The 25,185-nt window shown below is 36.4% G+C and overlaps 2 protein-coding genes across 2 annotated transcripts in view; one reads left to right on the top strand and one right to left on the bottom strand.

The window, feature by feature from the left end:
- The window catches only part of PIF1 (PIF1 5'-to-3' DNA helicase), a 457,383-nt gene extending 447,949 nt beyond the window's left edge, over nt 1-9,434 (bottom strand). The window contains exon 1 of the mRNA XM_044086793.1: nt 9,252-9,434. The gene's annotated coding sequence lies outside the window, so the exon portion shown is untranslated. The remainder of the gene's footprint in view (nt 1-9,251) is intronic.
- A 1,974-nt stretch (nt 9,435-11,408) lies between these two features.
- The window catches only part of LOC122814183 (sterol carrier protein 2-like), a 321,772-nt gene continuing 307,995 nt past the window's right edge, over nt 11,409-25,185 (top strand). The window contains exon 1 of the mRNA XM_044086792.1: nt 11,409-11,564. Within this exon, the coding sequence (XP_043942727.1) occupies nt 11,514-11,564 (51 nt within the window). The 5' untranslated portion in view covers nt 11,409-11,513. The remainder of the gene's footprint in view (nt 11,565-25,185) is intronic.

Here is a 25,185-nt window from a genome sequence, read left to right as displayed (position 1 = left end):
AACAAAATACAGCATCAATTTGTTTTATTAAAAAAAGAGTGCACCCAAGAAAAATAAAGCATTATTTTCTTATAAGGGAGCAATGTATACCAGCAGATAGTTTTAAAAATCACACTTTAAAATAATGATGCAGTATAGAACAGCACCCATATACAAGAGTAATTTACAGTAAGAGGCAGATCATGTAATTAGCCATCTGTGGATGCAGTATATAACAGCGCCCATATACAAGATCACGTAATTAGCCATCTGTGGAGCTACCGTGAAGATGTTAGGGGTCCAGATGGAGAGATGAAAGGTCAGCAAGCAAATGAGTAGCAGTAGTGCTGAAATTGAATTCATCCTCAAGTCTTTGTGTGAGTACCTTCACAAGATGGACCCTATTTTTCACAAAATCTCACCATAGAAATAGACTGTATTCATAAAGCATATATCATGGACAGAAGTCAAAACCAAAAAAGATAGCTGGGTGCACAAGACCCAGGATAAAAAAAAGTGCCCAATCCTGGTAGCCGCACTGGTGCCAGGACTGGAAAAAAATGACAGTAGAATCCTCAAAATACAGAAACATTCCTACAATGGGGCCAGGCTCAGGGGGAGGATGGTCCCCTGTTGCAGAAGGAAGTAGCAGTCCACAAAAAAGACAAAAATTGATTGGCCAAAAAGCCATAGACAATAGAGTGGACTACTGAAGATAAAAATTATGTTTTGTTACTATTATGTAAAATGCCCAGAATTTCCAGACACAAGATAAACAAAATGGTTTATAGAGGAAAGAAAAATACTTCCGCAGGAGAAACTGTCAGAAGCTTCAAATAAAAATTTGCATTCATTAATACAACAGGTTTTTGAAAAAAAAAAAAAAAAAAAAACAGTATAGATAAAGAAATTTTGATCTGTTTGGAAAAAGAAGCCTCTGAGGAAGTGAGAAAATATAAACAAAACCTAGAGATATTTGAAAAATATAAAAAAGGAAATATGGACATGGTAAAGAAAGATTTGATATGGTGCAATATTTATGCAAAGGCGATTTAGACGAGAAATAGGCAAAGGCATCCAGATATGGAAAATTTCACAATAAAAAGGCTAATAGCACAAAGATGTAATGTAGAATAGACAATTGGTAAAGCAGAAGTAAAGAAATAGAAGTTGAAGTTATGGAGTGCCTGCAAAGTGAAGAATTTAATGTAAAAGGTCTAAAACAGACTACATCACAGCATGATGGAGCGAGTCCCCAGAACAAGAAAAAGCAAGATCAGGAGATATATGAAGAAATATGGACAGGAGAAAGGAAGAGAGATTTAATATGGTGTAATATATGCAGAGGAGAAAGCAAAACGAACCAATAAAAAAGAGCAGCACCAAAGATATTTGAAGATAAATATAGGGAAAGGAATCCAGATATGGAAAACTTTACAATACAAACAATAAGACGACTAAGAGGAAAAGTAAAATTAAAATGAGCCTGAAAATTGGTGTAAAAATAAAACAAATTAAAGTACAGCCAAAAACATTTCTTACATACAATCATACAAACCAAAAGCCCAAGGTAACTGAGTCAGTGTTAGCCTCGCTGCGCTCTGGCTCACTGCTCCCCACCATACCCCCAAATTCCACCTGTCCCCACTAGTTCTAAATTTAAACCAGACTTTGCCACGCCCCTCCCACTAAGTACCAATCAGAACCTCACACATCACTGAACCATCCCCTCTTAACCCATTTCCTCTCCCATTCTTCCACACCCTGTTTGCATTTTGTTAGGGGGGCGGACTGTGCTAACAAGTAAAAAAATACTAAATTACCCTAATGCCTATACCGTTTCTATTTTATTATCTCACTGCCTACGAACAAACTTGACCATGGTATTAACTACCCAAAAGGTCGAACAGACACCCACGACCTCACACAACACCAAACACTTTACATCCCCAGCACACCGAATATACCACCCTCTATAAAAATACCACCCCTGTACAGCCACAAAACATAATCCTAAATGCAAAGACTATATAAAACTGATCCTAAAGCTCAGAATATCCTGCCACTATAACCTTATAACACATGGAGACATTCATCCCAACTCTGGCCCACCCACACCCAATAACCTCCACTCCCATACCACAACCCCCACAGTCAAGCTACCCATGTATACTCCCCACTAGTTCCCTCCTAGCCTTTCACCTAAATATTAGAAGCATTAATAAGATTCTCAACCTACACGCCCTCCTAGCAACCCACTCCCTAGACATTGTGCGTCTTACAGAAACCTGGCTAAAACCCAGTACTACTGACAATGAGATACTACCTCCAGGATACAATATTCACCTGTTAGACCAAGCTACAAGGAGTGGAGGTGGGATAGCAGCCGTTAGCGACACCATTCAACATCCCCAATTCAATAACGCAGAATGCCTCATAAAGCTACAGATTACCAAAAATAAGCACTTGAACATAGTCTGTGCATACATTCCACCAGGCAACAAACACCCTAGAAGGTATCCTTTACTGCTTATCCACTACCTATCCCCAAGAACCTATAGTTCTTGGTGACCAACACCAACCGGCACCCCTGCTCCTCCACTTCCCCCCTCACCTATATAAACTTATCTGGGTTTAAACAGACCATAACCTCTCCCACTAGGATAAACAAACCAACCAACAGGGACAGTATCCTAGACTGGATCCTAGTTAATAACCAACCCCAATTGTACACAGCTGGTACTCTCCCTGATGACCTCAGCGACCATTGTCTAACATAAATCATAAAACATAAGGCAGGAAACCCTCACCAGCCCAAATATAAAACTATTAGAAACAGGAAAAACTGACACTATTGTATTCCAAAATGAATTAAAAGCAGTTGACTCATCAAAAGAAATCTAACATTAGAGGAGGCCATAGATCACTTTAACACTAAATTCCTAAGTATCCTCGATTCCCATGCTCCAGCATGTACAATAAAAACTAGATCAAATACAGCATCATGGCTCACAAAAGATACCAAAGCTAGAGAGCCTGGGCCAGCTGGAGAATAATTAAAGCCCCGCTTGACCATCTAAAATATCGTCAACTCAGGAATGATACAAAAAAATCCATTTTACTGGATAAAAAAAAGCTACCAAAATCTCCTACAAAAACACCATAACTCTCAAAAGTTCTGGGCAGGCTTAAATCAACTACTTCATCCAGGTCATTCCACCACCCCAACCCCGGCTAACTACACCCATAGTTCCCCAGAGACCATAGCTAGCACCGTTAACTTTTTCACTGAAACAATCCAATCCCTAGCAAAATCAACTAAACCCCTCTAACTTAAACCACATGCCTAATATACCCAATAATCATCCTGAATTTAGCTTTCAACCAATATCTACTAGTTTTATCAAAACACTTCTTAAAAAACACCCTCGCTGCTGGCCTCCTCCCTGCAGAGTACCTACAAATAGCTGCAGATGCCATTGCATATCCCATATCTATCCTCATCAACAGAACCTTATCTGAAAACACTATCCCCTCCCTCTGGAAAATCTCACGTCATCCCACTCCATAAAGGGACTCCATAAAGGGATTAGCTCCTCAGACATATCCAACTATAGACCCATTGCCATTCTTTCCCCACTAGCCAAAATAATGGAGAAGGGTACACAAGCAACTAATGCAATACCTTACACAAAATAACTTACTATCCAACTCCCAGCATGGTTTCAGGCCATACCACAGCACCACCTCAGCCCTCCTTTCCTTTACTACTGCCATAAACCAAAACAGATTTGACAATAGGCTAACCTCTGCCCTCTTATTTGAGGTATCAAAAGCCTTTGACATAGTAAACCATGAACTTCTCATTCTTTCACTAAAATCTATTTCCCTCAACAAGCCTGCTATCCAGTGGTTCCAGTCCTATCTGACTGGTAGACAACAGGCGGTACTGTGGCAGGGCAAACTCTCCAGGGTCCATATTAGGTCCACTACTCTTCTCTATTTTTTATCAACAACCTTCACACGGTTATCCCTAAAGCTACCTGCATTGAATATGCAGATAATTCCACTCTGATCTGCTCAACCACCTCCCCATCCGAACTGCAAACCTTAACCCAAAATACATTTAACAATATTAAGAACTGGTCACCAACCAACACCTACTTCTGAACCCCAATAAAACTAAACTTCTACTCTTCTCCCCCACTAGTAGATCTACCGCACTTTCATTCTCTGTCACAACTAACAACGGTACCACTATTTCCCCAGATCACCACACCAAACTGCTAGTGGTTATCATAGACAATCTCAAATTTGACCTACAGGTCAACAAAACCATACAGACCATCAATAAGAAGCTTGGATCACTGTATAGAAACAATACATTTTAACCCCACTGGCTAGGACTGCAATCACCCGATAACACCTACACTTACTCTACTCTTATATGCCTCACCTGTACTCTCAAACCTCGACAAATCTGAACTAGGTAAGCTGTCCCATAGCTACAATCATATTGCAAGATTTGCCACTGGCTCCACCTATAGAACCCACCACTGCCAAAACCTTAAACAACTAGAGTGGCTAGAACTGCCCAGCTTAATTCAATAAACTCTTGATAGTGCACAAAATTTTGTACCACCCTGAGGCTACACCATCACTTAAAAATCATTAATTAAGCCATATAGCAACCAGAGATCCCTACGGTCAGCAGATAAACTACTGGTCCAAACCCACAAAGCTTATAACTCTGCTGGTGAATCCCTGTTTGCCAACTTTGTTGGCAAAACCTGGAATTTGTTGCCAAACTATGTAACCCTACAATCCTCCAAACATCTCTCTAAAAAAAAAAAAAACCTCACAGTATCTCAAAGTGAATTGGCTATGCCCATGTACCAACCCTGATTATGTTATAAACTGAAAGCATATTCTGTAATTATCATAACTTATAACCAAGTCACCAAGCTCTGCGTCCAATCTGATGTCTCTTAATTTTAAATGCGTCTGTCCATGAGAATTGCGAGTCCCTACTAGGGAACACTACTAAGCCATTGTATAATCACTTTGTTTTTATAATTGTTTGCCAACTTCTGTGTAATCTATGCAAGTTTGTCTATGTGGAGCTTCTCTCCCTGGTCCTCCACTGAAAATAGACATGTATCCAGTCAGACTATCCTGGTAAACAAATGTAAAATAAATAAAAAGTAGTAAAAGAGATTAGTAATGGAGAAATCAATGAAACAGAAATTGAGGTTATGGAAGAGCTGCAAAGAGAAGGATTCAGTGTAATAAATCAAATACAGAAAGCACCACAACAGGATAGAGCAATGGATATCCAAATTAAGGGGAAACCAGTGGAACAGGACGCAACTGGTCAGGTGCCATATCAAGATAGTTTGGAGCCTTCCACAGGAAACCAGTATAAACGTTCATTTGAAGGTAGACTGCAAGGAAAGGACAGGAAACTGTAGAAACTCTGATGCAGTCAATGTTGAGGAGTGATAGGCTAGGCCAGTGAGTTCCTATATGACAGAACAGATGACAAAATGAAATTGGAGAATGTGCCATAGGAAGATACAGAACTTTCTATAGAATGCCTGCAGGAAACGGAAAACAAGGGATGTGCCCTCAGTATGGAAGAAAATGAGTTAAGAGTTGCTTAATTTGGAAGACAAAAACAGATATATCAAGATCAATGAGAGAAATAGACTGCAGGTTAATAAAACCCCAGAAGTTTGATAAAACAAATGAACATGGTAATTAGGACTGTCCATAGAGATTCATGCGATAACCGAAGTAAACAGGATATATCACTGTGCTGCTAAATTAATAACTGATAAAAGTTCTACCACAGGAACACAGGGTAGCGAGGGAAAAGAGGGGGTGAAAGCGAATACCATCATGAAAATATCGAATAGAGAAAACTATAAAGCAGCTAAGACAAGTAGTGCCATTGTTAGATGATTATAGAAGAGGGAATAGATAAAAAAGATAGATGTGATAAAAGCAATGAGCAGTATTAGAACAGACCAGGATCTATTATGCACTATTGGAGAAACTAAATTTTAAAACCGGCGGAAAGACTTAGAAGATAAATACAAGGGAAATACAAGGGAAAGACTTAGAAGATAAATACAAGGGAACAGCACAAAATAAGCAATTTATTGATGACCCAAAAAAGGTTTAGAGAATTGGAAAGCAAGGTAAAAGTAATTGAAAGTGCCAAAAAATAAATAAAAAGAGGAAGTAGATACATTTTGGAGAAGTATCTAAGCAGATCATGTGTAACATAAGTAAAAAGAATAAGAGGTTTAAAGGTACAAGACAAGAAATGGGATGAAATAACAGCCAGAGAGATTGAAACAAAGTTGAAAAAAAGCCTCTAACTGGAAAACCCCAGACCCAGATGCAGTACCTAACTTTTGGCTTAAAGTATTAACTTATTTGCACGAGGATTTAGCCACGATTAAGAACTATTTATATGCATACCCCGAACACACCGCACTGGTTAACAGGAAAAACAATGCTCTTACTTTAGGGTAGCTTGCAGGTTCACTCTTAAAATTATAGACCAATAACTTATCTTCCAAAAGACGTATAAACTATACATGGGAATTGATGCGGACAAAGTTTATAGTCATTTAGAAGAAAACTCAATTATAACAGAACAGAAGGGCAATACAAGAAAGTAAGTAATATGGAACAAAAGGATCATTTGTTAAACAAAGTTAGTGGAGAACTGTAAGAAGGGGCAAGAATCAAAGTATGGCATGGGTTGACTACAAAATATTGATATTATGCACATTCATGGATAAAAAAAAAAAAAAAAAAAAAAAAAAGAGTGCTTAAAAATTTATCAGATACACCCTACACTGACTGACTACATTACAGTAACCATAGTGGCAGACCACTTTGCAATTAAGCCATGATAAAGGACCGATTATTATACCAGGGATAAGAATTCAAAGGGGAATATTCCAGGGTGACTGTCACCATTGCTATTCTGCCTTGCTATTAACCAATTAAGCTACTTAACAGGTTGGGCCATGGCTACAATTTGGCTCGTAGAAAACAAAGTCCAATGACTTTCCATCTTCTCTGTTGAGGATTTAAATCTGTATAGCTCATCAGATGAGGAACTGAAAGAACAGCTGCAGGTTGTCAGAACTTTCAGGATGATATTGGAATGTCATTTGGTCTTGATAAATGTGCAAAAGCAACCTTTATAAAAAGGAAAGCTGCAGCACCAGGAAAACATCAGTTTGGGACAAGAATGTTATATAAAAGAACTTGAGCAAGAGGGAGTGTATAAATACTTGGGATTGATGAAGGATCAGCAGTAAAAAAAATGAACAAATGCAAATAAAACTCATTAAGGAGTACTTTAGAAGACTTACATTAGTCCTGAAAACAGCATTGACATCTAGGAACAAGATCCAAGCCATAAATCAGTTTGCTTTTCCAAATGTTTTATAAAAATCAGTGTACACCAGGATTATATCTTACCAGTTCCAAAGGAGGGATGGGCCTCCTTGAAATTGATTACATGCATAGCTCTGCAATTGTGGGACTCCTGACAGTTACTGACCTCAAGACCCAAATGTAGTGAAAGTTTTGAAACATGAGGAGAATAATGGGGGCATCTCCGCTTAATTTAGCACAAGCATATAGACGCAGGAATGGAAATCAAAAGTAAATAAAAACCAGGCAGCAACTGAATCTGCTAAAAAAGAAAAGAATATAAGGTGAAGGATCAGATGAGAAGACAAAAAATGTGGAAAAATAAAAATCTAATTGCAAGCATAGGAAAATCTGGAAGAGCCTCATGTCGATCAAGGAATGGTTAAGAAGAGGTGAATTCACATCAAGAAATGAAAGGTTAACATTGGCAGCCCAGGACAGTGGGCTACGTACACGCTGGTTTTTACTAAGCCCATTGAACATGTCGGAGAAAGACATATGTAGGATTGCCACCTTTTCAAATGCCCAAAGTGGGACATTTTTTTTGTAGAAACGGTAGATTGTGTAGGACAAACACACATCCATGGCCGGTGGTACAGAACTTCACTTTTTACTCAAATAAAAGCTCATTCTTATATCATTTATGTTGCTCATGCTATTTCATATAACATGACAATAGCTGCTTTATGCAACTATTAAAGAAAACCTAGGACATATTTTTGTCCTAAAAATCTCAGGACAACTTACCTTTTTTTTTTTTTTAAGGTTTTTTTGCAGGACACAATTGCCCAAAGAGGGACAGGTGGTAACCCTAGACATATGTAGGTTTAGTAAAACCGAATTGGAAACAGTCACACACCTTGTGGCTGATTGTGACGCAGCGGGCAGGAACTGTATACAAGGTGACGATACTGTTACATTGGAGATTTATGGTATCCAAGTGGCTGAAAAACTCTGGAAACATGACCCACAAAGAATCATAGAAAATGATGAAGTTTATAATATCACACGGGATCACCCTATAACAACAGTTCAAAAGATCGGTGGTCCAAGAAAAGAAGACAAAAGTAGCTTTGACCACTAAAATCGCCACACCTAGTGACTACAGTGTCTTGCGTACAGACAGAGACAAATAGTAGCAGGAGCAACGGTCTTATGGAAAATAATTTACAATAGTATTTAGCTACGTTTTAACATCGTACGGACTGGGCACATTGCGGGTGCTGCCTGCGAAGAGCACATTTGGCTGACATCAAAGAGTGAAACAATACTAATTTCATGAACTTTAATGGTACTTGGACTTAGGAATGGGGTCCATTCCCATCATGGTATTAGAAACCTAAAAGACTTGGAGAAATTAAAAACGAAAGATGTTGAAAAGTCATCATCGATCAGATCTTATGCAGCTTCGCTTTACATTCTGGATGTACTTTCAAAAGCATCTTACATACATATTACTCTCTCATTCAGCCTTCACTAAATGCATACACAAAAATTACCTATTCACTGTGTTATGAGGGGTCATATCTACTGCTGTATTGACTTCAGTGTCCACCCGTTTCCACACGGTGAGGCTTATTTTTAGTACGTTTAATTTTTTTTATGCATGAAATTAAAGTGCCGTTTTGAACAGTCATACCAACTTATTTACGTATCATAATGAAAACGTTTCCACAATTTACCCCGCATGTCATAAGCCAGCTGCAAAGCTATTTCTAAATGCAAACTTTTGACAACTGACAGCTTTACCATTCTCATTCCAACAGTACTTGGTCCTTCCCTCAAGATTAAAAATGTTAAAAGTATCTAACCTGCAGGTATAGATTTGTCACCGGAATCACTGTCAATCCAAGTGCTGCTTAAGGAGTGAATACTTCAGTTCAAAACTTCATTTGCTGACCCACAACTATTATTGCACTAGCCCCTAAATGCTATACAGTAAAAACCCTTACTATACACCCGGTGAACAGCTGCAGCTTTGAACAACACCCCACTCCTACAAACAGGGCTTTTAAAAATGGATCTTGAACATAAACCAATTAAATTTCAGAGCATCTGACAAGCCACTTAATCGCAACGCTTTATGGGGCTTGCAGTTTCCTGATGAGGCTAAACTGGAGTGGTGAATTTAGAAATGACTACGTTTCCCAAGAGTAAAAAATCTCCATAGAAACACTTGCAAGGTTCGGTTTCTAGATCCGCAGATGTAGTGATGTTAATTTGCTGATAGAGTTTGATCTGTAAACGTTTAACGTGTGTCTGATGCTGTTTTGGAGAGTAATGCGTTCCCAGCATTAGAACAGTTCGTCAGTAGCTTTACACGTTTGTATTTATGAGAACAGAAAAATATACTGTTGATTTTCGATTAGAGCGAAAGAAGCTGCGGGAGTCTATAGATTATTGTAGCCCCGCTGAAGACCTGTTAACCTTATTTAATTAATCATGACAGGAATAATTGTCAGTCCGTCTCAATCTCTCAAATGCACATTGCACCTCATTATGAGAAACATCACTCATTTTGAGTTTTATAATGTCCATGCTCCCCGCTGTTCCACATTGCTAGGGTCTGTTACACACCCAGTATTTAGAATGTATAACTGTTATCAACAGTAGATGATGATGACACGTGACGTATCAATTCATCAAAAGAACTTTTGTTAAGTATAAACAGCAAATTTTAACCAAACTGTGAGTTTCTTAACTGAAACTGTTAGTCCAAATTTTGCTAATTTGTTATACACGATGAGAGGTTGTGTCCCACATTTTGGAGATGCAAGATTAAGAGCTGTTAGTCCTATTTACGGTTTCTCACTCTCAGCTGCTTAAAATGGGACCTATCTTGTATAACACGATTTTTTTGTACAACAGACGACACTATCTGTACAACCATAACTTTCTAGTGTACTTGTTATGAGGAACGTCCCTCATTTTGAGTCTTAAAAAGTCCACGTTCCACTTTCAAGGGGTCTGGCATTCATTAATCGTTAAGATTTTTACTAATATGTAAATTATACTGAATCATATTAATTCACCATATATAACATGTGTGTGTAAGATAAGGTTTAATCATGTTGGAATGGGATCATCCTATATGAAGCTGTTAACGAAGAATTCCACATTTTGCCCATTTGTTTCACATTCTGAGAGGTGGTGCTCCATATTCTGAAGATCGAAGGTTGAGAGCTATGACACCATCGACATAAATAAATGTAGGACGACTATTATGTTAAATTACTACAGATTTTTTTCTTGTCTATGAATGCCCCTTTATAAAGTAGTTTGCATGGCTCTCGACTATCCCTGATTTTGACACTGTCCCTCTTAATCTCTCCTAAACCTTGGAGAAAAGGTGGTGAATTTAGGGTTGCCACCTTTTCAAATGCCCAAAGTGGGACATTTTTGGTACAAACGTCAGATTTTGCAAGGTGAAACATACCCATGGCCAGTACAAAGGAAAGAACTTCACTTTTTTGCCTAAATAAAATATTATTCTTGTAGCATTTTAGTTGCTTATTCCATTTCTTATAACATATAGGTGTTTCAGATACAGAATAACTGTTTTATGCAACTATTACATAAAATATAGGAAATACTTTTGTCCTAATATCTCAGGACATTTGTCATTTTTTCAATCTTTTTGCAGGACACAACTGCCCAAAGAGGGACTGTCCCTCGCAAAGTGGGACAGGTGGTAACCCTAGGTGAATTACGCCTAATAAATAATGGCAATAATTAGTTACAGAACTTACAGACTTCTTTTACTTCGGAAAACGTATATTAATCCTCATACTCTTACTCTGTCAATGCCTCATGCTAATTGTACTGTCTCTGATTATTTCTGGATTTGTCCCTGATTCTATACAGAAGAGATTTGTCCACGACTGGTTGAAAGCTAGGATAAGGCAGCGCAAATTCTGACAAATAATAGGAATCTGCCCCTTTAAGGCTACTAAGGGGAGGAGCGATTCACTTTGACAGTGAACTTTACCCTTGCGGTATATGATATCCGACTGTGGACTTCAAGACTTTCAAACGGGCTTTGTTTTAATCTTTTTTTTGGTTGTCTAGCAAGAATGGTTCCGTCAGTTCGAAGAGTGTTTGTGGTGGGAGTAGGCATGACAAAGGTATCTAGGACATTTCAGTTTTCAATGCATTTATTGATATAAAATTCAGTGTCTTTGCTGCGTATGGGTTGCTGTCTGACTGGCAACTAATTGGATTTCTTTCTAAATTATAATTCATATTTTATTTAAGCAGTCTGATTGTGAATTATTAATTTTTTTTATCTTTTTTAATGTTAAGAAATATAACTAATTGTATTCACTTGTATGGGGTGTGTCTGTATTACTAGTTGAGCTTGTAGTTGAATTGAAAAATGTAAAACTTTCCTTTGCATTGACTGGTTGGGGTACTCCAAAGAGAAGCCATTTCATATTCTGTTGTAAGTAATGTCCTGCAAGATCCTATTGATATTACCCGTCTGATACATTCATGTTACATGTTCCAAAGCTCAATAACTAAAACTGTTGGTTGCATACCTTTCAACCTTAAAGAGCAAGAAATCTGGACAAAGTCGTAAATAATGGAGGGGACAAAGGCCCCAAAATAGGAACAATTCGTAAATATTGCTTTTACAAGTTTAGAAAGTTGAGAGAAAAAACAGATTATGCATTACCATGAATTTTATATTGAATATGAGTCTAAAACTGAAAATTTCTGTCATTGTTTTCTGAGTTCAGTTCTGAATAATTTGTCATTAAACCGCAAGTTTTGGTGAAACAGACCAAAATTATGATGCAAAAATGTGGACAGTTAAGAGGCATGGTTGTGTTGTTGGATATCAAAATGTATGTTTTTATTTTAAGTAATGGCCACACTAGTTTATTGCAATGTGTGGAAGCTGAGCTCTAGGTGAGAGTCAAGCAGAAATCTGCAGTAACTGTTTTATGCACATCACATTCCCATTGCTTTTACATTGATGTATTTTTACTCAGAAGACGTGTTTGATTTTATTCATTACAACTGGTATGCAACAAGACCATTTAAGTACATATCCATGTGCATTCACGCAAAATACACTAAGCATAGCTTTCAACCTTTTATCTTCAGAATCGAGAACAATCTCAGAAATAATAAGAGACACTGAATATTAGTACTATTAACCTAAGATGTTGGCAGAATAAGAGAATGTGAATTAACATGCATTTTCTGAAGTAAAATAAGTCTATAATTAAGCGTAATCCACTACCTTTACTCCCCAAATGGTTTTAGGAGGAACAGAGCATAATTGTTAGTCAAAAAACAGGGACTCCCTGAAAATTGGGGACAGATAGGAGATATGATGGTGATTTCTCTCCCTTTATCTCTTCATCTTTCATACTCTCATACCATACTTCTACTCTCCTGATAGCTCTTATTAATATATTCACCTGTTCCTTCCTCTTGCTGTATTTAACGACAGCTGCTAAAATGTAACAATATATGTTGAAACTATTATATTATGTCATATGTTAACTAATAGTGAATGTTATTAATATAGTGTACTGTATGAATACAAAATGTAGACTAACATTGTGCATGAATTCAAATCGTACACTATTACTGTTCTGTTAAAATTATTTGTGGAGCTTTTCTCCCCGGGCCTCTGCTGAAAAAGGATCCATGTCCAGTTGGACTTTCCAAGTAAACAAATGTAAAATACTAACATTTCCATTGCAGTGTTATGTTTATGATAATGAGGCAGAAGTTTTCTGTTGACCACTTTTTAACTCCAGTACTGGATCATCTACTGTTCCAAACTTGGTGCACTTCATTGTTTCAATACAGCAGCTCACCAACTAATTTATCTTGTCCATTAAAGAAATGGAGTCTAAAACTTTTCTCTACACAGTTGTCATATGAACCTACTTGTATGAGTTTGTACGTTAAAGACCCAGACACAGTAAGTAATGTTAAACTCATCAAGTGCAGCAAGCTTTTGGCAGACTTGATCCAGCAACAACACACCAACAGAATTTAATGTGTGTTAACAAAAAGTCAGAACAGACAAGATATACCATTATAGGGATGCAGGGATCAAAATATGTGAACAGAAGGTAAAGTTGTTACCCCCTACACACACACACATATTGCAGTTTTAGGTGACACAAATACTTAGTTTTTTGTTGCAAGTCTATGTTTTGATGAAACATTTGGAAAATTGGATGAGGTATACTAAATGCACGCAATAAATAACATATATTCTGGATGAACTGTATTTTTTAATGTAATCAGAGGGCAAACATTTGTTTTGGTTTATGCATACCATTGTTATCATCAGGTAAGACATTAAACAACAGTTTTATGGTTTCACCTTCACCTGGGACTTTGACCACATAAATGTTACGTTTCACATATAGATTCAACAGAAGAGGGCTCTTGTGCTTCATGTTAGAAGCCATCTGGAATTGTAATTTTTTGGAGCATGTCAGATTGGATTGTGTGTTGGACTGAGACATTTTGTATACAGAAATGCTTTAACAGTGGTTTTGATCTTCATTAAATTAGTCACAGTTGAAACAACAACAAGAGAGACAGTAGACTGGCAAAACAAATACATTTGAATCAAGTTTACACAAACTCTTGCACAGTTATGCCAGACTATTTTATTTAACTAAAATGCTGTAGATACAGGAGTTGTAGTTTATGCAGTTTCTGTTTCAAAAATTTAATGTTGAAAAGTAAATGTTAATACTATTGGAGAAGGAAATGTATTCCCGAGTATTGTTGTGCTAATGAAAATAAAATGGAAATTTAAGATCTGTACTTACATTTTTAGGACATTACTGGAAGTAGTTTTAAAGTCTGTTTCTGGACTGATTTCTGTAGAGTAGGTTGAATATGTAGTAAAAAAAAAGTAAATATTATTAGCTAAACGGTTGATATTTCTTCTGTTGTAATTTGTATAATTTCCTGTAGTGGAAATGACGGATGATGTTTTTGGTGTTGTAACAAGCGAGTAGCAGTTTATGAAAGTAGACCTCTAACATTTGTATTTACACATGATAATGAAATAAAGTTTCTGATACATTTTGATAATGCAAAGAGAAATATTTATGTTTGCAGCAATTACCTTGAGTTACTTAATCCTGATTTTTTGTAATGGAATCTTTGACCAGATATTACCAAAGACTTTTGAATTATTTTCTGACTCTCTCAAAAGCTAAAGATTTGTTATATTTTATGGAACAATAAGCCTCTACCTCTCCCCAAAATACACAAAAAATAAAATCAAAAGATGCTTTACTCTGCCATGGAGATGCTGGAATAAATAAACTTCTGTGAAAGTTCATATTAATACAAGTGAAAAAGATATTCATCCTAATGCAAATCAGTATGTTATGAAGGCCATTCTAAAAAAAATATGTGCCGTGTTTCAAATAGAATCAACTAATTCATTTACAGCAACTCAGCATTCACCCCTTTCAGGAAAGTATGTGTGAAGAAAATTTAAATAGGTGAGAGAGGGTATGTGTGTATCTGTGAGTGGGAATGTGGAAAGAATTGTGATCTTTATTTAAATTATTTGAATTTGTTAACTAGATTGGAGAACTGGTTCAAGGACCTTTTTCAGACATGACTTGGCCTATAGGCAAAATCTGCAACAGAGAAGAAATCTTGTATATGCAATATTGACTGGAATAAATAAATGGTGTCGTTAATATAACAGATGTGAGAAAAACCACAATTAAAATGTTGCATCCTCTCCCCTTTTCAAGCCAAAAACCTTCCCAAGTATGTTCCTCCAATCTTACTTTTCCAAAATGTTAAGAATACAAATAAGACATCTACTTGAAAAGAAGTCTGTCTTGATTCTCCAGTTGGTCCAGATAATCTCGCCTCTGGTTTCTGTATCATTGTAAATAATACAGTTACCCCTTAATACCATATTTACAGTCTTTGCCTCATAACCAGAAGTCTGCACTAATAATACCAGTTCCAAAAGAACCTAAACTATTCGTTACTAACCAGTGCCATCCAGTCCTTACTCCCTACTCTAAACAAAATCTTAGAGAAACTTATTAAGTGACCAGCTTCCTATGTATCTTTAGGAAAAAGAACATGGGTTTTGGTCGGGAAGAAGTACAATGACTGCTTGTCTGGATTCTCGCCAAAGATATACTTAGCACCTTTCATGCATCCTGCATCCATGTTGCTCTCTTCATTAACTTAATTTGAGTCTTCAACATGGTCAATTACTCCATCCTGATAACACACCTTACAGATATAGGAATTGGTTTAGAGACATTTTAATAAATAGAACATTCTGAGTGAAAATCTTACTTCTCCCAATCAACTCGCATTTTCTTTGGTGTAAACTCCTCCACTATTCTGCATTTTCATTAATAAGCTCCCATTTGAACTCCAACTTCAGTTCCTGCTATAAGTTGCTGATGTGGTTATCTGTAGCTCTAGCCCAAATCTTCTTGACATACAGCAACAACTGCAGTCCTCTTGCATCTAAGCAGTTGACTCACTTCAAACACTCATACTTAAAAAAAAAAAAAAAAAAAAAAAACTCATACTTTCACATCAATGACCAATATAAACACTCCAGTTAAAATACTTACAGCCTGTGGTTACCTAGGTATTTGGATACTGTCATTCAGTTTCCAGGAGCTTATCAAGAAACTCATAACTAACATTAACTACTTGCATTTCTGGGAACAAAACTGTCATTTCCTCACTTCACATGTTGAAGCTAACATTGGTAAAGGCATTCTCCTTAATCAGCTGGAATAGGGATCACCTCCTATTTTGCCACATCCTCACTCAGTACAAAGCAAAATACATCAAACAGAATTTGCTGTTTCATTACTAATTTCCCCTCAATTGCAACATCACTTTGTCACTCTGTCCAAAGTTCCATGGCTACCAATAGAAGGCAGATAAACTCTTCTCTTGGAATCACTCCGTTTCAAACTACAACACGAAGATGCACCTTCAGCACTTGCCATGAAACTTGTTGAAGCTGCTTCTCCATGCAGTCTCAGGAATCGAACTCCTGCAACTAAATTACACTGCTGTGACCACAGCTTCTGTGTCCTAGCCGCAAGCTCTGGCAATTGCTTTTGGAGTATTTAACGGATACTCTCTCTCTCACTTCCAGCCGAAGCTTAAACAGTTCTTAAGGATACAAAGTAAATGCAAACGTTTTAATGCAGGGCATATCATATAACTGAACAATATCCCAACCATTAATGCCATAACAAACTTACCCCTATATTAAATCTTATTGCACATATTACTGTCTTGTGTAAATATGTATATACTACCCTCCCACTCTAACTCACATCTTCTATTCATTCCTTACTCATCTACATTCCATGCACTCTCTTCCTGTGCTATTATTTCTGCATTTATCTGTTGTATTAACACATTTTAAATTTTATAGTATTATATTTTATACATGTAATACTGTTTTAATCTATTGTTGTGACACTGTCTATGCCTTATTTTATTTATTTATTTATTTATTTATTTATTATAAATTACTTTGTGGATTCAGCCTGGTCTGAGCCTGTAATTGGCTTTCGTGGTCAGAGTTCTACCCCAGTTTATTTAGAAAAACAAAAAAACCCTCCCATTTATATAACCAGTGTTGCCATTTTTACAAATAGGATTATAGTTTGTATACCAGGGTAGTAAATATTTATTTATTGTCATTTGTTAACCGGGTTACTCCAGTTGAGCCAGGGGCCCATTTTCAGTGGAGACCCCGAGGAGAAAAGCTCCAGATACAAGTAACAACAGTGAAGTAGTAGGAGTTCAAAGGAAGGAAAGATTCTTTAGCTTGCACCTGTGAAACAGTAAATAAACCAGACAACAAGAAAAGAAAACTGATTGAAAGTAATAGCTATTGAAGTAATTTTGTAGAAAGGAGCATAAGAGTTGTGTGACTATAGTGTACTACCATAATGACAGTGAACACGGATTATAAAATGGCATTTGAATATATAGTTGTATGTAGTTTTTCAGTGTAAATGGAAATGTATTGCTGGGTACATATCAGTAAGGTAAAACAGAGTTCCATATGGTAGCTACATAGGGAAGGATAAGTAGATATATAGGTGGGTTGAGAGAAAAATACAGTAGCAGGTGGGGTGAAAGGAAGTTGCTTAGTCCAGCATTACTTGCATTATTTACATAATGCTAATTTTCCAAGGATACAGCACAAATAATAAAGTGAAGTAGTAGGAGATGAAAGGAAGGACAAATTCTTTAGTGTGCACCTGTGAAACAGTGACATTCATTCAATTTGAATATATAGATATACAATTTTTTTTTTAAGTTTTTCCTTGAATGTCTTGTAATTTTTTTCACTTCTCAGTTCCTTTGGTAGAGTGTTCTAATTTGAAGTGACCAGTTTATAGAAGGACTTTTCTCCATTGGGCACCATGGGCTGTATGTAGTAGTTGTGTCATTGGAGTTGTCACATGGGGTAGAGTGATGGTTTCAACACTCATTTGTTAGACAGAAATGGGCAGTATCTGCAGCTGATCAGTTTAAATGTAAAGCGTGACAGTAAGAATGTAAGTTTAGAGTTCATGGAGAGCCTGTTGGCTTTCTTAAGAGAGTTACGGTAATGCTGTCTGCATGGCAGAAGAGTAAATTTTTCTTGTAGTGTTGTGCAAAAGACGTATGTGTTGTATGATTACGGCAGTAAGAGGAAGGCCGGATTCCAGCCTTTGGATAAACATGCATATGGCTTTTGAACATCTAACTTAAGTGTTGAGATGGTAGAAGCCCATGAAAAGTTAATCATTCAGCCTTGGAAGGAAATGCATGTACAGCATATGAAAGTACATTGAATGCTATTTATGGTGTACTGTGTAATAACGATAGTATTGTAGAGTAAAAGCTGTAAACATTCAGGCATATCCCCTAAATCTGAATCTTCATTGAAGGCTGGCAAATGCTATAGAATGAGACTGCAAAAAAGACAGAGATTTATTGACGGAGCAATGCATAACACATGCTTAGGCCAGTCACCAAATGTACCAGTCACAGACAGGCTAGCCAGAGTATAACATGGAATTGTTTCCTTGAACAAATAAAATGAAACCAGAACTGGATGCTGTACCTGTTGTGCATATTGATGGCCACCTCTACACTAATTTTTAATTAGTGGGGTTGGGAGGGTGGTCTAATGGTTAAGGTGTTTGCCTTACAAACACAAGGTACAGGGTTTGAATCTCACAGGGGATAATTGGCTAGGCTTAAAATGTCTCGTAAGGGCAGTTATCTAGTACTAATCTATAAACCTAAAAGATCTCACTTTCATTTATTTTATCTTTTTTACAATATCCAGAAAATCCTTTACACTGGGGATAGATTTTTGATATCTATTTTCTAGTAACTATTTTTTTTTTGCAGCCAATAACATTAAACTTGGCAAATCCTTACTATCTCCAGGCAATTCAGATCATGTATCCCGGCTCAAAAGACTAATTTCAACAATATAGTCTCCCAACATTTCTGTTAATATACTCAATAGGGAATTTTTAAAGTCTGCCTGTTTGTTACACTACCCAAAATCATGTTTCCAATTACCTTTGTCTTCCCCATCACACTTTCAGCAATTGCTGTCTATCCGAGGAAAAAACCCTCTGATGTCTGTTTGTGGTATAGAAATACCTATGTAAACACTTTTATGCTGAAGTCCTAAACCTTCTGGACTGCGTTGCATATTTAGGAAACTTGCAGATTTCTTCCCAGTATTCTTTTGTAAACTGATTCTCAGCTAGAGCGTCTTCTGTGTGGAGGCATACGTGAATGGGGTGTGCCTTCGTTGAAGGTTGTGCGTCAGGGCTGGTAACCCGGTATGTAAAAATCCACTACCAATCATTAGCGGACCGGAGTTCCGCTGTGGCGACCCCTAACCGGGAAAAGCCAAAAGACACAAACAAAATTATTTTGTAAATTGTCTTTGCACTGTCTTTCCCTTCTCTTTTCTAACCTTCTCTGATTTCTTTTAGATATCATACAGTGTTTTATAGACGCTACTAATTATTTCCTTTTTAAGTCAGCAGCTACTAGACTCTGCTAAAACTCTACCAGAACTGGTTTTTCACTTAGAACTCCACATCCCTTTCTCTTTGCCTGTTCTGTGTTATCAGTCTCTAATCTGCACTCCAAACTTTTGTTTATCCTAAAATAAAGTAAAATAAATAAATAAATAAATCCTTGTACCACTTTACTGTCCTTCCTTCCTGAGTTATTTGTCCCAGTACCTTCGATCCTTGTAAATTTCACCCCCCCCCCTTTGCTTATTTTCTATGCTGCTGCTTGCAGACATCCATAATGGTAAACTTTCTTTTTTCCATTTCCACCAAGTTCTTATAATATTCATGGAGTAACAGAAAAAGTATTCTTTTTATTCTGATTTTGTTTACCAGTTTGTCCGACTAGGTAAGAGTTCCATTTTCAGTGGAGGCCAAGGGAGAAAATGTCCATGGCAGTGCCAGTAATTTTACAAATGGATTAGTTGGCTGTAGTTAGTAGACATTGAGGAGAAATATTAGTTACACAATTTGTAAATGCAGAGTACGTAATCAGTATAAGCAATTTGTAAATGCAGAGTACGTAATCAGTATAAGCAAAGGTGAATATTATTGATAAGAATAAAGTACGCTATTTACTTTACCAAAGCATTTCTGTACGATAGCTTATGCATTTGGCATGTACACTTTTGCTACTAAACAATTGTTAATGTAATATATTCATTGGGACTTTGATTATGATCATGCAGGTGTTTCCAATTAAACCAGTTTAATTCATAGCACTCTGTTGTTCAGTAGGATTGTGTACAGGTTAGACTGGTATTTTATTATTTTTCTTAGGATTCTTGGTGGAACATAGGCAATTTTTTTGTTGTATTTAAAGGATTGTATTAGTTACATGCTTAATATTAGGGGTAGGTTGTTCCATAACTTGGTAACAGACACTGAGAATAGTGAATCTCTAAGTGTTTTTTTAATTATTGTAAGATTTTGTTATTGGGCTCTAGGTTCTCCGTTTGGATGGTACCACTGTACTGGTGTATTAAAGCATGGATATTTGGATGTCTAGTGTAATGTTTCATGGACTACAGACATTTGTTTTATATATTCTGTATCATTGTTATTTTTAAGGGCTTGTATCGAAAATTTTATTCTCTGTTTATCCACGTGCCCTCTATTTCATCATCACCTTTTGCCAGTCATCAGTATGAGTCTTAACTGTATAGCTTTAATGTACCCTTTCAAATCAAGTAACCCTAAGCATCTTGTTCTGAGGAGGTAATTAGCTTATCCCACATAACTCCTTCCCTCCCAAATAAATGCCTTCAATTCTTTAGTAATTATATACAACCTCTTGATTAATTAAAAATATGCCTGACTTTGTACACAAGACTAAGGAGGCTAAAAAGATTTTCATTGCCTGTATCTTTCTTACTATCAGTATCCATAATCAAGAGTTTCTAATTTCTTAAATTTTGTTTTATCTTTTATTTAGGGCATCTCACATATGCTTAGCTGCTGCAACAAAATCATTTTTTTAATCCACACCCTTTTTTAATTTCTCCAAGTCTTGGGTTTCTAATACCATGATGGGAATGGACCCCATTCCTAAGTCAAAGTATGATTAAAGTTCATGAAATTAGTATTGTTTCAATCTTTGATGTTAGCCAGAAGTACTCTTCGCAGCACCCGCAGTATGCCCAGTAATGACTTCTTCTGCAGTTCTTATGGAGTTCCATGTACTGGCAACATATCTAAGTATGACTGTAAATTATTTTTTTATAAGACCCATTGCTCCTACTACTATTGGGACTGTCCGGGTACCCTTTTTCCACATTATCCTTGTTTCTACCTGCAAATACTGGTATTTTTTGTCTCTCTGTACATAATACACTGGAGTCACTAGGTGTAGCAATTTCAATGATCAATGCTACTTTTATTTCTTTTCACGGACTGCTGTATCTGATTTTCTCGCATCTTTTTTTTTTTATCTGTCGGTAATGGGTGATCCCATGTGATATATAAACTTTATTTTCTGTGATGCTTTGTGGCTCATGTTTCCAATGTTTTTCAGCTCCTTCAATATTAGAATGTTTGCACTCCACATTGCAACAGTCGTGCCACATTATTATGCCTTTCAGTACACAGTGCTACTGCCATTAGTATATCACAACCAACAACAAGATGTGCGACCGTTTCCAATTCTGTTTTACAAAACCTACATTTGTCTGTTTATCCCACAAACCTACATTTGTCTGTTTATCCCACATGTTCAATGGACTTTTGAAAACCAAAGTGTAAGTAGTCCACTATTAACCTTTCGACTTTTGGTTTAAATTCACCTCTCCTTAACCATTCCTGTGTTTGATCCTGATCAACATGAGGATATTCCAAGAGGTTTCTATACTTGCAACTATATTTGTGCATTTTCCACATCTCTTGCCTTCTCATCTGATCCTTCACCTTATATTCTTTTTTTTTTTTGTTTTTTTTTTGTTTGTTTCCTTTAGGTTGCTGCCTGGTCTTTATCTACTTCTTGTTTGATTTCCATTCCCATTTGACATGGATATGCTTCTGCTAAGCTGGGGAATCATCTTAGACTTATCCTCATGTTTTAAAACTTTCACTACTTTTGAGGTCAACAGATATGAATGGGGTCCTATGATTGCAGATCTGTATGTATAATCAATGTCAAGGAGGCCCATACCCTTTTCAGAATGGAGAATATATAGTCTTGGTATACACTGATTTTTATAAATCATTCAATAAGCATGAAGCATCCTTCTTGTTTTCCTGTCCAACCGATCCAACACCCTTAAGGGCCAGTTAATCACTCCAAAACTGTAAGTTAGAACAGGAAGAGCAAGTTGGTTTATAGCTTGGGCTTTATTCCTAGATGTCAGCACTGCTTTTAGTATTAATTTTAGTATTTTAAAATATTCCTTACTAAGTTTTATTCACATTTGTTCATGTTTTATTGTTGATCCATCATCAATTCCCAAGTATTTATACACTCCCTCTTGCTCGGCCACATTCCTGTCACATGTTGATGTTTTCTTGGTGCTGCAGCCCTCCTGCTTTAAAGGTTTTTGCACATTTATCAAGACAAAGTGACATCCCTGTATCACCTGAAAAAGTTTTGACCACTTACAGTTGTGCTTTCAGTTCTTCATCTGATGAACTATACAGGTTAATTCATCCACAAAAAAGATGACGAGAAGTCTTTACACTTTGCTGTTTTCTGGAATCCAAATTGAAGCCATTGCCTAATCTGTTAAATAGACAGCTTAATGAGTTAAGGGCAAGGAAAAAAAAACAGCAGTGACAGTCAACCTGAGATATCCCCCTCTGAATATTTATCACTGGAATAATAATTTGTCCTTTATTGTGGTTTAACTGCAGAGTGGCTTGCCACTGTTTCATGGACAGTGTAATGTAATCAATCAGTGCACAGTGTATGTTACGCATTTTCAAACACTCTTTTATACATGAATGTGGGATACTGTTAAATGCTTTTTGTAGTCTATCCATGCCATACTTAAATTCTTCCCCTTTCTACAGTTCTCCGTTATAACTTTATTTAACAACAAATGATCCTTTGTTCCATATAACTTTCTTTTGTTACACTTTTCTTCTGTTGCCATGACTGATTTTTTTTCTGCATGACTATAAACTCTGTTGGCATCAATTCCAGTGTATAGTTTATACATTGTCGGAAGGCAAGTTATTGGTATGTAGTTTGTAAGAAAGCTTGCAGGTTCACTCTTAAGTAGGAGTATTTTTCCTGTTAACCAGGTTGGTGCCTGTTCGAGGTGTGCATATAAAAAGTTCTTATTCATGGCTAAATTTTCATCTAAAGATGTTAATACTTTTAGACAGAAGTTAGGTACTACATATAGGCTTGGAAATTTTTCATTTAGGACCTTTTCTTAACTTTGTTTCAACTCTCTGGCTGTTACTTCGTCCCATTTCATATCCTGTACACTTGAACTTCTTATTCTTTCTTTTACTTCTATCCATTCAGCATCTTTGTTATGTTCCACATGATCTTCATAAATATCTCTCCAAAATGCATCTATTTCTTCATTTTTTTGTGATGTTTCAATTTCTTTTCTTTTCCCTTGATTTCCAATTCTCTATAAAACTTTTTGAGTCCTCAGCAAATTGCTTATTTTGTACTTTTGCTTTAAATTTATCTGCATATTGTCTTAAGTTTTTCTGCCTGTGCTGATATTTTTAGTTTATTATTTGCGATAATGCATGATAGATCCTGATCTTTTCTGATACTGCGCATTGTTTTTATCACGTCTGTCTTTCTGAGTATTTTTGTTGATCTGTTCCCTCTTCCATAACAGTGACACTTCCTGTCTTAATTGCTTTATAGTTTTCTCTTTTCAATACTTCCATGATGGCATTTGATTTCTTCCCTTCCTTTCTCTTACTGCTCTGTGTTTTTGTGATAAGACTTTATCTGTAATTAATTTAGCTGCAGAATAATATATCCTATTTACTTCTGTTATAGCGCATAAATTTCTATGAACAGTCCTAATTACTGTGTTCATATGTTTTATCAAACTTCTAACTTTTGGGGTTTTATTAACTTTCTGTAGTCTATTTCTTTCATTGATCTTAATATGTCTGTCCATCTACATCAAGTCAAGCAACTCTTCTTTTAAATAATTTTCTTCTTATCTGAGGGCACATTCTTTGTTCTTCATTTCCTGCGGGCATTCTACAGAAAGTTCCAAAGCATCTTCCTGTGCCACATTCTCTTCAGTTTCATCCTGTGTCATCCTTTGCTCTTTCATGCGGGTACTCACTGGCCTGTCAGTCCACAACATTGACTGTGTCAGAGTTGCCACAGTTTCCTGTTTCTTCCCTTGCTGTAACTCCAACTGGACTTTTGTACTGGTTTCCTATGGAAGGTTCCAAAATATCTTCATGTGACAACTGATTTAGATGTTTCTCACTCCACTGGTGTATCCTTAATTTGGGGATCCATTGCTCTATCCTGCTGTGACTTTATGAGAGTTAGATTTTCTAGACTGAAGCCTTCACTTTGCAGGTAATCCATAAACTCGGTTTCTGATTTTTTTTTAAATTCTGCATTACTAATCCTCTTTTCTACTTTTTCTCTTTGTTTTCTTATTTTTTTTGAATTGTAAAATTTTCCATATCTGGATGCCTCTTTGCCTGTATTTCTCTAAAAATTATCTTTGGTGTTACTCTGTTTGTATTGATTAGTTTTGTTTTCTCATTTGCATAAATATTGCACCATATTAAATATTTTTCTTTCCCATGTCCATCTTTTTTCTTCAGATGTCTCCTGCACATCCTATTTCTCCATGCTAGGTAGACTCATTGTTCCGTCATACTGCAATATAACCTATTTCCGAATTTCTACAGTAAATCCTTCATCTCTCAGGTATTCCATAACTTTGGCTTCTATTTTTTTTAACTTCTGCTTTATCAATCTTCTATTCTACATTCCGTCTTTGTGATCTTATTTTCTATATTGTGAAATTTTCCATATCTGGAAGCCTTTGCCTGTATTTCTCTTCAAATATCTTTGGGGTTGCATTTTTCGTATTGATTAATTTGGCTTTCTTCTTTGCATAAATATTGATCCATATCCGATATCTCTTTCTTTCCCATGTCCATATTTCTTTTTTATATCTTTCAAAAATCTCTAGATTTGGTCTTT

This window comes from Protopterus annectens, chromosome 10.part0 (genome assembly GCF_019279795.1).
Source record: "Protopterus annectens isolate FY-2018-M chromosome 10.part0, PAN1.0, whole genome shotgun sequence".
NCBI lineage: Eukaryota > Metazoa > Chordata > Ceratodontiformes > Protopteridae > Protopterus > Protopterus annectens.
This window is presented reverse-complemented; position numbering and strand designations above follow the sequence as displayed.